We start from the raw sequence: 16,334 nt of genomic DNA, 5'->3' as shown, positions 1-16,334 counted from the left end.
GAAGGACACCTGCATCTGTGTAGTGACTGGGTGTATTGATACACCATCCGAAGTGCCATTAATAACTTCACCATGCTCAAAGGGATATTCAATGTCTGCTTCTTTTTTTTTTTTACCCATCTACCAATAGGTGCCCTTCTTTGCGAGGCATTGGAAAACCTCCCTGGTTTTTGTGTTTGAAATTGACTGCTCGACTGAGGGATCTTTGTGGGGTACAGAGGAAGTAATTCAGAAATCATTTTGTTATTGTCCATGCAACCTATTGAGCAAATGTTTATTCCTGATCTTATTTAGGGTTGCCATAACAAAGGGGTTGAATACTTATTGACTCAAGACATTTTAGCTTTTCATTTTTTGATATATTTGTAAACATTTAAAAATATATAATTCCACTTTGACATTATGGGGTATTGTGTGTAGGCCAGTGCCCCATGTTGAATTCAGGCTGTAACACAACAACATGTGGAAAAAGTCAAGGGGTGTGAATACTTTCTGGAGGCCCTGTATGTGTGAGAGACATGGAAAGAGCAAAAGAAAGAAAGAAAGAAAAAAGGAGAGGGGAGGGGGAGGAGTAGACAACAAATGTCACTATTAGTTTTGTGTGAGAGTGTGGGAGGCAGTTGAAGATGGATGGAAGAATGAAAGAAAGATGGAAATAGCAAGAGCAATAGAGAAAGAGGACTGCAGATAGATTTGAGGATGATGTGTGGAAATATTCATGAGAGAAAGGGTGCTTTGATAATGAGAGAGGGTCCTATGATAATGAGAGAGGGTCCTATGATAGTGAGAGAGGGTCCTATGATAGTGAGAGAGGGTCCTATGATAGTGAGAGAGGGTCCTATGATAATGAGAGAGGGTCCTATGATAGTGAGAGAGGGTCCTATGATAATGAGAGAGGGTCCTATGATAGTGAGAGAGGGTCCTATGATAGTGAGAGAGGGTCCTATGATAGTGAGAGAGGGTCCTATGATAGTGAGAGAGGGTCCTATGATAGTGAGAGAGGGTCCTATGATAATGGGGCCGAGACCGAGTCAAGACTGAGATGGGGAGAAGGGGTCCGAGACAGAGTCAAGACCGAGGTCAGAAAAATGTCCAATTCAAGACCATTATTATAATTTGTTAAATTACCTCCATAATAAGGCCAAAATGTCCAGTATTTACTTTAAACATCCAGAGTAGTGAAACAAAATACACACTGAGGGCAAATAGAGCCACTCTATAAATGATTACTAACCCAAACACAGTGGGGAACAATGGGCCTTCAACGCCTTCAGAGAAGGGCTAAGGATTTATTAAATAATTATTATAGTATAAAAAATTATATTGTTATGTTCAATGATTTAATCTCTTCAGTTTTAGTTGGAAAGGAAAGGGTTAACACTGAAGAGAAAAAATGATCAAAATCTAGCTATCTAAGTCAGCCATTGGCTAGGCCAATCAGAAGCAAGGCATCTGCCGTTCAACTGTACTAGGGCAACATTTTGGAGTGACAGTGGAATCAACCAATCACATTTTTACATAAAGAGTGGGACCGTTTTTAATGAAAACTTCGGCCTTCTTGAAGGCCAACAGGTTACTGCACAATAGCGAGCAGTAGTTTTCCCTAGCTAGCAATCTTATGTTGTTGGGTAGTTTGCAGCGGCTGCAGGAGTGTGTTAAGATGGCTGACGTTTTACATGCCCCTGACCAATAGTTTTTTTTGCGTTGTTTGTAACTTATTTCTTTTACTTATTTTTTACATAATGTTGCTGCTACTGTCTCTTATGACCGAAAATAACTTCTGGACATCAGAACTGGGATTACTCACCATGAACTGGAAAACCCTTTTTCCTTTAACGAGTCCAACGAGAAGGATATACTGCTCTCCCGGGAAAAAGGCCCACATCCCCGTCATTTGTGTGAAGAAAAGACGGAGGAAAAGAGGACGCAGATCAGGCTGCCTTCTGAGAATCTTACGGCGAGCGAGTAAACTCCCATTGCCTTCCGTTCTACTTGCTGATATGTAATCACTGGGGAAAAACGTTATGATCTACGATTACGATCATCCAACGGGACATTAAGAACTGTAATATATTTTGTTTCACCGAGTCGTGACTGAACAACGACACAGATAATATAGAGCTGGCGGGATTTTCCGTGCACCGGCAGAACAGAGAAGCTACGTCTGGTAAGACGAGGGGTGGGGGTGTGTGTCTTTTTGTCAATAACAGCTGGTGCGCGATGTCAAATATTAAAGAAGTCCAGAGGTATTGCTCGCCTGAGGTAGAGTACCTCATGATAAGCTGTAGACCACACTATCTACCGAGAGAGTTCTCATCTATATTATTCGTAGCCATCTATTTACCACCACAGGCCGATGCTGGCACTAAGACCGAACTCAACGAGCTGTATAAGGCCATAAGCAAACAAGAAAATGCTCATCCAGAAGAGGTGCTCCTAATGGCCGGGGACTTTAATGCAGGCAACCTTAAATCAGTTTTACCAAAATGTTTACCAGCATGTTACATGTGCAACCAGAGAAAAAAAACTCTAGACCACCTTTACTCCACACACAGAGACACATACACAGCTCTCCCTCGCCCTCCATTTGGCAAATCTGACCATAATTCTATCCTTTTGATTCCTGCTTACAAGCAAAAACTAAAGCAGGAAGTATCAGTGACTCGCTCAATACGGAAGTGGTCAGATGACGCGGATGCTACGCTACAGGACTGTTTTGCTAGCAGAGACTGGAATATGTTCCGGGATTCATCCAATTGCATTGAGGAATTCACCACCTCAGTCATCGGCTTCATCAATAAGTGCATTGATGAAGTTGTCCCCACAGTGACTGGTACGTACATACCCCTAACCAGAAGCCATGGATTAAAGGCAACATCTGCATCGAGCTAAAGGCTAGAGCTGCAGCTTTAAAGGAGTGGGAGACTAATCCGGACGCTTATAAGAAATCCCGCTATGCCCTCAGATGAACCATCAAACAAGCAAAGCGTCATTACAGGATTAAGATTGAATCCTACAACACCGGCTCTGATGTGGCAGGGCTTGAAAACTATTACGGACTAGAAAGGGAAACCCAGACTTGAGCTGCCCAGGGACGCAAGGATTCCAGACAAGCTAAATGCCTTTTATGCTCGCTTTGAGGCAAGCAACACTGAAGCATGCACGAGAGCACCAGCTGCTCTGGATGACTGTGTGATAACACTCTCGATAGCCGATGTGAGCAAGACCAATAAACAGGTTAACATTCACAAAGCCAAGGGATTACCAGGACGTGTACTCAAAGCATGCGCGGACCAACTGGCAACTGTCTTCACTGACATTTTCAACCTCTCCTTGACGGAGTCTGTAATACCTACATGTTTCAAGCAGACCACCATAGTCCCTGTGCCCAAGGAAGCGAAGGTAACCTGCCTAAATGATTACCGACCCGTAGCACTCATGCCGGTAGCCATGAAGTGCTTTGAAAGGCTGGTCATGGCTCACATCAACAGCATCCTCCCGGATAACCTAGACCCTCTCCAAATCGCACACTACCCCAACAGATCCACAGATGATGCAATCTCAATCGCACTACACACTGCCCTTTCCCACCTGGACAAAAGGAACACCTATGTGAGAATACTGTTCATTGACTACAGCTCAGTGTTCAACACCATAGTGCCCTCAAAGCTCATCACTAAGCTAAAGACCCTGGGACTAAACACCTCCCTCTGCAACTGGATCCTGGACTTCCTGACGGGCCACCCCCAGGTGGTGAGGGTAGACAACAACAAGTCTGCCACGCTGATCCTCAACACTGTCGCCCCTCAGGGGTGTGTACTTAGTCCCCTCATGTGCTCCCTGTTCATCCATGACTGCGTGGCCAAACACGACTCCAACACCATTAAGTTTTCTGATGACACAACAGTGGCAGGCCTGATCACCAACAATGATGAGATATACTATAGGGAGGAGGTCAGAGAACTGGCAGTGTGGTGCCAGGACAACAAACTTTCCCTCAATGTGAGCAAGACAAGGGAGCTGATCGTGGATTACAGGAAAAGGCGGGCCGAACAGGCCCACATTAACATCAACAGGGCTGTAGTGGAGCGGGACGAGAGTTTCAAGTTCCTTGGTGTCCACATCACCAACGAACTATCATGGTCCAAACACACCAAGACAGTCGTGAAGTGGGCAATGACAATACCTTTTCCCCCTCAGGAAACTGAAAAGATTTGGCGTTGGTCCCCAGATCCTCAAAAAGTTCTACAGCTGCACCATCGATAGCGTACTGACAGGTTGCATCACCGCCTGGTATAGCAACTGCCCAGCCTCTGACCGTAAGGCGCTACAGAGGGTAGTGCGAACGGCCCAGTACATCACTGGGGCCAAGCTTCCTGCAATCCAGGACCTAAACTCAGCAGAAAAACAAATGTCCTCTCACTGTCAACTGCGTTTATTGTCAGCAAACTTAACGTGTGTAAATATTTGTATGAACATAAGATTCAACAACTGAGACGTAAACTGAACAAGGTAAACAGACATGTGACTAACAGAAATGGAATAATGTGTCCCTGAACAAAGGGGCGGGTCAAAATAAAAGTAACAATCAGTATCTGGTGTGGCCACCAGCTGCATTAGGTACTGCAGTGCATCTCCTCCTCATGGACAGCACCAGATTTGCCTGTTCTTGCTGTGAGATGTTACCCCACTCTTCCACCAAGGCACCTGCAAGTTCCCGGACATTTCTGGGGGGAATGGCCCTAGCCCTCACCCTCTGATCCAACAGGTCCCAGACGTGTTCAATGGGATTGAGATCCGGGCTCTTCACTGGCCATGGCAGAACACTGCCATTCATGTCTTGCAGGAAATCACACACAGAACGAGCAGTATGGCTGGTGACATTGTCATGCTGGAGGGTCATGTCAGGATGAGCCTGCAGGAAGGGTACCACATGGGGGAGGAGGATGTCTTCCCTGTAACGTACAGCGTTGAGATTGCCTGCAATCACAAAAAGCTCAGTCCAATGATGCTGTGACACACCGCCCCAGACCATGACAGACCTTTCACCTCCAAATCGATCCTGCTCCAGAGTACAGGCCTCGGTGTAACGCTCATTCCTTCGACGATAAACGTGAATTCGACCATCACCCCTGGTGAGACAAAACCGTGACTCGTCAGAGAAGAGTACTTTTTGCTGGTCCAGCGACGGTGGGTTTGTGCCCATAGGCGATGTTGCTGCCGTTGATGTCTGGTGAGGACCTGCCTTACAACAAGTCTACAAGCCCTCAGTCCAGCCTCTCTCAGCCTATTGCGGACAGTCTGAGCACTGATGGAGGGATTGTGCGTTCCTGCTGTAACTCGGGCAGTTGTTGTTGCCCTCCTGTACCTGTCCCGCATGTTTGATATTCGGATGTGCCGATCCTGTGCAGGTGTTGTTACACGTGGTCTGCCACTGCGAGGACGATCAGCTGTGCGTCCTGTCTCCCTGTAGCACTGTCTTAGGCATCTCACAGTACGGACATAGCAATTTATTGCCCTGGCCACATCTGCAGTCCTCATGCCTCCTTGCATCATGCCTAAGGTACATTCACACAGATGAGCAGGGACCCTGGGCAACTTTCTTTTGGTGTTTTTCAGAGTCAGTAGAAAGGCCTCTTTAGCGTCCTAAGTTTTTATAAATGTGACCTTAATTGCCTATTGTCTGTAAGATGTTAGTGTCTTAACGACCGTTCCACAGGTGAATGTTCATTAATTGTTTATGGTTCATTGAACAAGTATGGGAAACAGTGTTTAAACCCTTTACAATGAAGATCTGTGAAGTTATTTGGATTTTTACGAATGATCTTTGAAAGACGGTCCTGAAAAAGGGACGTTTCTTTTTTTGCTGAGTTTATATAGGAGGTGTCAGAGGAAAGCCCATAAAATTGTCAGAGACTCCAGTCACCCAAGTCATAGACTGTTCTCTCTGCTACTGCACGGCAAGCGGTTCCGGAGCGCCAAGTCTAGGACCAAAAGGCTCCTTAACAGCTTCTGCCCCCAAACCATAAGACTGCTGAACTATTAATCAAATGGCCACCGGACTATTACATTGACCCCCCATTTGTTTTGTACACTGCTGCTACTTGCTGTTTATTATCTATGCATAGTCACTTCACCCCGACCTACATGTACAAATTACCTCAACCAACCTGTATCCCCGCACACTGACTCGGTACCGGTACCCCCTGTATATAACCTCGTTATTGTTATGTTATTGTATTACTTTATGATTTTATTTATTTTTTTGACTTTAGTTTATTTGGTAAACATTTTCTTAACTCTTCTTGAACTGCACTGTTGGTTAAGGGCTTGTCAGTAAGCATTTCATGTTAAGGTCTACACTTGTATTCGGCGCATGTGACAAATAAAGTTGGATTTCATTTTATTCGTTATCAAAGAGGACGTTGTTGCTCATTTACATTTCAAATGATCATCATCTGGTGAGTGGAACTGTGTTATTTATTGCAGCGGTCTTGCTGTTATTAGCCATCTCTTTGTGTGTTTTAATGCAGCGCTCTTGCTGTTGTTAGCCATCTCTTTGTGTGTTTTAATGCAGCGCTCTTGCTGTTATTAGCCATCTCTTTGTGTGTTTTAATGCAGCGCTCTTGCTGTTATTAGCCATCACTTTGTGTGTTTTAATGCAGCGATCTTGCTGTTATTAGCCATCTCTTTGTGTGTTTTAATGCAGCGATCTTGCTGTTATTAGCCATCTCTTTGTGTGTTTTAATGCAGCGATCTTGCTGTTATTAGCCATCTCTTTGTGTGTTTTAATGCAGCGCTCTTGCTGTTATTAGCCATCTCTTTGTGTGTTTTAATGCAGCGCTCTTGCTGTTATTAGCCATCACTTTGAAAATAACTTGTGTTTTTTGCATTTAAAGTGGAAATGACAGCATTTTAGCAACATGAAATCTTATAAATATCAGTTCATATACACCACCAGGAAGAAAATGACACTTAAAGAAATCTGACGTTTTCATAGATTCTTAGAATGTTTGGGGATTACATGTACTAAGGCATTTCTATAGAAATATAGTGGGAAAGCAGCCGTGCGTTTGGACAATTAAAAAAGTCACTGCAGTAAATTAACCGAATAAAAACATCTGTCTTGTCCAGGACCGGAGTCTACAGAACCAGTGCGCTATAGCCAATCAGACATACAGTAGACCTTTATACAAACAAGCCATTTGACACACGGGCCTGTCATCAGTCACTTTGAACTGGACTGAGTGTTAACAGGCAGTAGGGCCTGTCATCATTCACTATGAACTGGACTGTGTGTTTACAGGCAGTAGGACCTGTCATCATTCACTATGAACTGGACTGTGTGTTTACAGGAAGTAGGACCTGTCATCATTCACTATGAACTGGACTGTGTGTTTACAGGAAGTAGGACCTGTCATCATTCACTATGAACTGGACTGTGTGTTTACAGGTGACTTCGGATCATTAGAACATCATTAGAAAAGCTGCAAAATTCACCTGAATGGATTTCTGTAAACATGTCAACGCCACTGGAGTCCTCTTACATTTGGGTACTTTACAGTCCTATTGATCAAACAACCATGAAAAGGTAGGCTCTCGCTCCCTCAGTTATACACATCAACAACAACAAGATCAACAGCTAATGCTAGCCAGATCAACGACTAATGCTAGCCAGATCAACAACTAATGCTAGCCAGATCAACAACTAATGCTAGCCAGATCAACGACTAATGCTAGCCAGAGCAACAACTAATGCTAGCCAGATCAACGACTAATGCTAGCCAGAGCAACAACTAATGCTAGCCAGAGCAACAACTAATGCTAGCCAGATCAACAACTAATGCTAGCCAGATCAACGACTAATGCTAGCCAGAGCAACAACTAATGCTAGCAAGAGCAACAACTAATGCTAGCCAGAGCAACAACTAATGCTAGCCAGATCAACGACTAATGCTAGCCAGATCAATGCTACGCTAGCCTATTAGCCAGGTTATGACTGACGTGTGATCATTGCCCTTGCTAGTTTCATTGTACTGACATTCCCAGCCTTAGATTTGTCTGTTTTTGTCCAGAATATTGTGTCATTGAAACTGAAACAGTGTATCCTGAATGGAGGCAGTAAACAATGTACCAGATCAGCTGTGATTTACAACCTGATAGCAATATGTTCTGGACTACCAACAGTAAACAATGTACCAGATCAGCTGTGATTTACAACCTGATAGCAATATGTTCTGGACTACCAACAGTAAACAATGTACCAGATCAGCTGTGATTTACAACCTGATAGCAATATGTTCTGGACTACCAACAGTAAACAATGTACCAGATCAGCTGTGATTTACAACCTGATAGCAATATGTTCTGGACTACCAACAGTAAACAATGTACCAGATCAGCTGTGATTTACAACCTGATAGCAATATGTTCTGGACTACCAACAGTAAACAATGTACCAGATCAGCTGGGATTTACAACCTGATAGCAATATGTTCTGGACTACCAACAGTAAACAATGTACCAGATCAGCTGTGATTTACAACCTGATAGCAATATGTTTTGGACTACCAACAGTTAACAATGTACCAGCCCAGCTGGGATTTACAACCTGATAGCAATATGTTCTGGACTACCAACAGTAAACAATGTACCAGCCCAGCTGGGATTTACAACCTGATAGCAATATGTTCTGGACTACCAACAGTTAACAATGTACCAGCCCAGCTGTGATTTACAACCTGATAGCAATATGTTCTGGACTACCAACAGTTAACAATGTACCAGCCCAGCTGGGATTTACAACCTGATAGCAATATGTTTTGGACTACCAACAGTTAACAATGTACCAGCCCAGCTGGGATTTACAACCTGATAGCAATATGTTTTGGACTACCAACAGTTAACAATGTACCAGCCCAGCTGGGATTTACAACCTGATAGCAATATGTTCTGGACTACTATGAAACGTATTGGTGAATGATATTAATCATGTGATGACAAGCATCTCAGAGCCTATCTCTGGCCTTAGTGTACCTCATGGAACGTTGAGTCAAATAGAACCTATTTTTAAAACCTCTTATGAAGTTGGTTTAGTAGAATAAACTGGGAATTTGATATTTTTGAATGATATTATGATTGTCTGTTTGTTTCATATCTGCAAAGCAGTTAAAACGCTGTCAGTTCCACTTTAAACTTTAGGTCACCAGTTACTTTGTGTGCTAAACATGAAATGCTTTTTGCAATGGAAAGTAATAGCTGTACATTCATATTGGAAATGCTTAAGGGTTGTGTTTTTGTATTCCTATGATTGGAACCTACTGGCTTATGTCTGAGTTTATGGACTGCTAATCCTTTAACATCATGCTGTGTGTGACTGCTGTCTCTCCATCAGCCCTGTCCAGTGGTGTAGTGGTCCTTTACCATCATGCCGTGTGTGACTGCTGTCTCTCCATCAGCCCTGTCCAGTGGTGTAGTGGTCCTTTACCATCATGCCGTGTGTGACTGCTGTCTCTCCATCAGCCCTGTCCAGTGGTGTAGTGGTCCTTTACCATCATGCTGTGTGTGACTGCTGTCTCTCCATCAGCCCTGTCCAGTGGTGTAGTGGTCCTTTACCATCATGCTGTGTGACTGCTGTCTCTCCATCAGCCCTGTCCAGTGGTGTAGTGGTCCTTTACCATCATGCTGTGTGTGACTGCTGTCTCTCCATCAGCCCTATGCAGTGGTGTAGTGGTCCTTTACCATCATGCCGTGTGTGACTGCTGTCTCTCCATCAGCCCTATGCAGTGGTGTAGTGGTGCTTGGAGAAGTGGGTCTACTCTAATGTAGCCATAAAGTTCCCTAACGGCCCACCCAGCGAAGGAAAGGCACCCTTTGTGAAAAATGTTTTCCTATGTTTTTTTTCAGATTTTCAATCTCAAAATGTAACTTATTTTAATAGAAGTCCACAAACATGCTCTGACCACATCAATCTGATTGGGTGGGCCTGTCTGCTCCTGGCTCCACAATGGGTGGGTCTTTGCCCACCCAGGCCCATCGATGTCTACACCCCTGATGCGAACAGCACATGATGACAATTGCTCATCACAAATAGCCTAATAACCAACACTGATGAACCCTTCCCAGGGAGAACTGATGAACCCTTCCCAGGGTGAACTGATGAACCCTTCAACTGATGAACCCTTCCCAGGGTGAACTGATGAACCCTTCCCAGGGTGAACTGATGAACCCTTCCCAGGGTGAACTGATGAACCTTTCCCAGGGAGAACTGATGAACCCTTCAACTGATGAATCCTTCCCAGGGTGAACTGATGAACCCTTCCCAGGGTGAACTGATGAACCCTTCCCAGGGTGAACTGATGAACCCTTCAACTGATGAACCCTTCCCAGGGTGAACTGATGAACCCTTCCCAGGGTGAACTGATGAACCCTTCCCAGGGTGAACTGATGAACCCTTCCCAGGGAGAACTGATGAACCCTTCCCAGGGTGAACTGATGAACCCTTCAACTGATGAACCCTTCCCAGGGAGAACTGATGAACCCTTCCAATGGATAACTGATGTTGATTGATTAAACCAGTTATTTTATCTGTTTCCACGCCTCTGTTCAGTCAGCTCTACCCTTTACCACCTGGCTGTTCTGTTCATTCAGCTCTACCCTTTATAAAACCACTTGGCTGTTCTGTTCAGTCAGCTCTACCCTTTACCACCTGGCTGTTCTGTTCAGTCAGCTCTACCCTTTATAAAACCACCTGGCTGTTCTGTTCAGTCAGCTCTACCCTTTATAAAACCACCTGGCTGTTCTGTTCAGTCAGCTCTACCCTTTATAACCTGGCTGTTCTGTTCAGTCAGCTCTACCCTTTATAAAACCACCTGGCTGTTCTGTTCAGTCAGCTCTACCCTTTACCACCTGGCTGTTCTGTTCAGTCAGCTCTACCCTTTACCACCTGGCTGTTCTGTTCAGTCAGCTCTACCCTTTATAAAACCACCTGGCTGTTCTGTTCAGACAGCTCTACCCTTTATAAAACCACCTGGCTGTTCTGTTCAGACAGCTCTACCCTTTATAAAACCACCTGGCTGTTCTGTTCAGTCAGCTCTACCCTTTATAACCTGGCTGTTCTGTTCAGTCAGCTCTACCCTTTATAAAACCACCTGGCTGTTCTGTTCAGTTAGCTCTACCCTTTATAAAACCACCTGGCTGTTCTGTTCAGTCAGCTCTACCCTTTATAAAACCACCTGGCTGTTCTGTTCAGTCAGCTCTACCCTTTATAAAACCACCTGGCTGTTCTGTTCAGTCAGCTCTACCCTTTATAAAACCACCTGGCTGTTCTGTTCAGTTAGCTCTACCCTTTATAAACCACCTGGCTGTTCTGTTCAGTCAGCTCTACCCTTTATAAAACCACCTGGCTGTTCTGTTCAGTCAGCTCTACCCTTTATAAAACCACCTGGCTGTTCTGTTCAGTCAGCTCTACCCTTTATAAAACCACCTGGCTGTTCTGTTCAGTCAGCTCTACCCTTTATAAAACCACCTGGCTGTTCTGTTCAGTCAGCTCTACCCTTTACCACCTGGCTGTTCTGTTCAGTCAGCTCTACCCTTTATAAAACCACCTGGCTGTTCTGTTCAGTCAGCTCTACCCTTTATAAAACCACCTGGCTGTTCTGTTCAGTCAGCTCTACCCTTTATAAAACCACCTGGCTGTTCTGTTCAGTTAGCTCTACCCTTTATAAACCACCTGGCTGTTCTGTTCAGTCAGCTCTACCCTTTATAAAACCACCTGGCTGTTCTGTTCAGTTAGCTCTACCCTTTATAAAACCACCTGGCTGTTCTGTTCAGTCAGCTCTACCCTTTACCACCTGGCTGTTCTGTTCAGTCAGCTCTACCCTTTATAAAACCACCTGGCTGTTCTGTTCAGTCAGCTCTACCCTTTATAAAACCACCTGGCTGTTCTGTTCAGTCAGCTCTACCCTTTATAAAACCACCTGGCTGTTCTGTTCAGTCAGCTCTACCCTTTACCACCTGGCTGTTCTGTTCAGTCAGCTCTACCCTTTACCACCTGGCTGTTCTGTTCAGTCAGCTCTACCCTTTATAAAACCACCTGGCTGTTCTGTTCAGTCAGCTCTACCCTTTACCACCTGGCTGTTCTGTTCAGTCAGCTCTACCCTTTATAAACCACCTGGCTGTTCTGTTCAGTCAGCTCTACCCTTTATAAACCACCTGGCTGTTCTGTTCAGTCAGCTCTACCCTTTATAAAACCACCTGGCTGTTCTGTTCAGTCAGCTCTACCCTTTACCACCTGGCTGTTCTGTCAAGACAGCTCTACCATTTCCCGTGACAACAGGAATGGTGGGTAACACAAGGACAACAGAAAATAGCAGTGGAGCAATTACAACCCTGGGTACCCCATTACCTTGCCTATTGAAAGCTGCATGGCGATCCCCCAGACACTGAGGACTTAGTCCCAGCAAAGCCTTCTCATTAGGCTCTAACTCCTTAATTTCTCTAATACAGAGCCCTTCTCTTTGATGAACGTGGTTCCCTAAATCTCTGTGATGTCATATTGATGCCAGGGGTGTAACTGTGTGTGCAGGAAAATGTCCAGGAGGCTGCAAAATGGATGAATACCTATCTACACACAGACAGAGGATGCACTCTAGATGTGTAGATGGATACTCTAGATGTGTAGATGGATACTCTAGATGTGTAGATGGATACTCGGTGTGTAGATGGATACTCGGTGTGTAGATGGATACTCTAGATGTGTAGATGGATACTCTAGGTGTATAGATGGATATTCTAGGTGTATAGATGGATACTCTAGATGTATAGATGGATACTCTAGGTGTATAGATGGATACTCTAGGTGTATAGATGGATACTCTAGATGTTAAGATGGATACTCTATATGTATCTCAAATGCCACCCTACTTTCTTTATAGTGCACTTCTTTTGACCAGGACCCATAAGGATCAACTACATAGGGACAGAGCCTAGCAACAGGAGAAAGAGAACAAGCCTGCATGACTTTCCCAGAGTTAAAAACGTCTTCTTCTTCCCCTTCATTATCGGCAGGGACAATTGGTTTTTCACGGGGTGAAGGGATAGTAATTAGGTTATGCTTGACAGATCATTGAAAAAGTGTGGCGCCAACGCAGTAATGACTCAGGATGGGGTTAGTATGATGATTAGGAGTGGGGGACAAAAAAGCAATGTCTTTCCTCAGGTAAGGAATGTGGGAAGACCAACCTTTACAAGTGAAAGAAACGTAATAAAACAAAGTAGATTTTCTTCTGACTGCATTTGGGTTTTCTTACGCCTGGCAACCATTTTTTAAACAAAACTCACCCTTCTGACACATTCTGATCTTTTTCAAATGAAGAGTTGGTGGGGCTTCTTTCCTGTGAGAGTTCATTTAGGGAGAGCCTGATATATTTGATCTTTTACTTCATGGACCTCTAATGTGTTAGAACATGTACACCTGGCCTATACAGCTGTTAGAACATGTTCAGTATCCATCCAGATGTTGAATATGTACGAGTTCTTGGGTTAAACACCTTAAGGATTCCTAGCAGTCCCAAACGTAGCACACTCACCCCTGACTGTCGTTGTGGGAGCCGATCCAAATCTTCCAGCTGGACATGAACAGGGGAGGAGGCTGCTGCTACCGTCTGTATGTACAGCGGCCTGATAGGCCCTGAGGTTAAGGTACAGGTTGGCAGGGCCCTGTACACCTGGCCTATACACCTGTTCAATATAGCGCTGTAGTACCCTGTACACCTGTACAACAATGCTCTGTAGTACCCTGTACACCTGGCCTATACACCTGTTCAATATAGCGCTGTAGTACCCTGTACACCTGGCCTATACACCTGTTCAACATAGCTCTGTAGTACCCTGTACACCTGGCCTCTACACCTGTTCAACATAGCTCTATAGTACTCTGTCACCTGGCCTATACACCTGTTCAATATAGCGCTGTAGTACCCTGTACACCTGTACAACATGGCTCTGTAGTACCCTGTACACCTGGCCTATACACCTGTTCAACATAGCTCTGTAGTACCATGTACACCTGGCCTATACACCTGTTCAACATAGCTCTGTAGTACCCTGTACACCTGGCCTATACACCTGTTCAACATAGCTCTGTAGTACCCTGTACACCTGGCCTATACACCTGTTCAACATAGTGCTGTAGTACCCTGTACACCTGTTCAACATAGCTCTGTAGTACCCTGTACACCTGGCCTATACACCTGTTCAACATAGCTCTATAGTACCCTGTCACCTGGCCTATACACCTGTACAACATAGCTCTGTAGTACCCTGTATACCTGGCCTATACACCTGTACAACATGGCTCTTCAGTACCCTGTATACCTGGCCTATACACCTGTTCAACATGGCTCTGTAGTACCCTGTACACCTGTTCAACATGGCTCTGTAGTACCTTGTACACCTGGACTATACACCTGTTCAACATGGCTCTGTAGTACCTTGTACAACTGGACTATACACCTGTTCAACATGGCTCTGTAGTACCCTGTACACCTGGCCTGTACACCTGTTCAACATGGCTCTGTAGTACCCTGTACACCTGGCCTATACACCTGTACAACATGGCTCTGCAGTACCCTATACACCTGGCCTATACACCTGTACAACATAGCTCTGTAGTACCCTGTACACCTGGCCTATACACCTGTTCAACATGGCTCTGAAGTACCCTGTACACCTGGCCTATACACCTGTACAACATGGCTCTGTAGTACCCTGTATACCTGGCCTGTACACCTGTTCAACATGGCTCTGTAGTACCCTGTACACCTGTTCAACATGGCTCTGCAGTACCCTGTACACCTGTACAACATGGCTCTGTAGTACCCTGTACACCTGGACTATACACCTGTACAACATGGCTCTGTAGTACCTTGTATACCTGGACTATACACCTGTACAACATAGCTCTGTAGTACCTTGTATACCTGACCTATACACCTGTTCACCTTGGTCAAGGCGGCTCTACTCACCGGCTTGTTAGTGAAGGGGGTTGACTCAGAGGGCACCATGTCGTAATATGGAGGCTGAAGAGGAAGCTTCTTGTCCAGGGTGAGCACCTACACAGGAAACACCACAGCTCAGAGTGGAGTCATGTGAAAATGGAGACGCCATAGAAATATTATCAATAGAACAGACCTAGTCACTCAGACCACAGTGATTTCACTCATTCTTATTGGTATACAATATATGAGTATTACACAGGATGGATGGAGGGTCATGAATTACCACAGGATGGACGGAGGGTCATGAATTACCACAGGATGGACGGAGGGTCATGAATTACCACAGGATGGACGGAGGGTCATGAATTACCACAGGATGGACGGAGGGTCATGAATTACCACAGGATGGACGGAGGGTCATGAATTACCACAGGATGGATGGAGGGTCATGAATTACCACAGGATGGATGGAGGGTCATGAATTACCACAGGATGGATGGAGGGTCATGAATTACCACAGGATGGATGGAGGGTCATGAATTACCACAGGATGGACGGAGGGTCATGAATTACCACAGGATGGATGGAGGGTCATGAATTACCACAGGATGGATGGAGGTTCATGAATTACCACAGGATGGATGGAGGGTCGTGAATTACCACAGGATGGATGGAGGGTCATGATTTACCACAGGATGGATGGAGGGTCATGAATTACCACAGGATGGATGGAGGGTCGTGAATTACCACAGGATGGATGGAGTGTCATGAATTACCACAGGATGGATGGAGGGTCATGAATTACCACAGGATGGATGGAGGGTCATAAATCAAATTTCAATCAAATTCATTCATAAAGTCCTTTTTACATCAGCAGATGTCACAAAGTGCTGTACAGAAACCCAGCCTAAAACCCCAAACAGCAAGCAATGCAGATGTAGAAGCACGGTGGCTAAGAAAAACTCCCAAGAAAGGCCGGAACCTAGGAAGAAACCTAGAGAGGAACCAGGCTCTGAGGGGTGGTCAGTCCTCTTCTGGCTGTGCCGGGTGGAGATTATAACAGAACATGGCCAAGATGTTCAAATGTTCATAAATGACCAGCAGGGTCAAATGGTTGTAGAGGGTGCAACAGGTCAACACCTCAGAAGTAAATGTCAGTTGGCTTTTCATAGCCGATCATTCAGAGTATCTCTACCGCTCCTGCTTTCTCTAGAGAGTTGAAAACAGCAGGTCTGAAGCACAGGTAGGCAATTTTGGGCTTCACCATGTTTCATCGAAATGTATAGCTGTGTGTCGTCAGCTTAGCAGTGAAAGTTGACACTGTGTTTCTGAATG

General features: G+C 44.9%; 1 protein-coding gene across 1 annotated transcript in view; it reads right to left on the bottom strand.

The window, feature by feature from the left end:
- Window positions 1–16,334, bottom strand: part of LOC106581602 (nectin 1b) — a 336,570-nt gene that overhangs the window by 25,999 nt on the left and 294,237 nt on the right. The window contains exon 8 of the mRNA XM_045704179.2: window positions 15,027–15,113. Within this exon, the coding sequence (XP_045560135.2) occupies window positions 15,027–15,113 (87 nt within the window). The remainder of the gene's footprint in view (window positions 1–15,026; window positions 15,114–16,334) is intronic.

This window comes from Salmo salar, chromosome 20 (assembly GCF_965601325.2).
Source record: "Salmo salar chromosome 20, fSalSal1, whole genome shotgun sequence".
Classification (NCBI taxonomy): domain Eukaryota; kingdom Metazoa; phylum Chordata; class Actinopteri; order Salmoniformes; family Salmonidae; genus Salmo; species Salmo salar.
The sequence above is the reverse complement of the archived record's forward strand: the minus strand, read 5'-3'. Positions and strand labels throughout refer to the sequence as shown.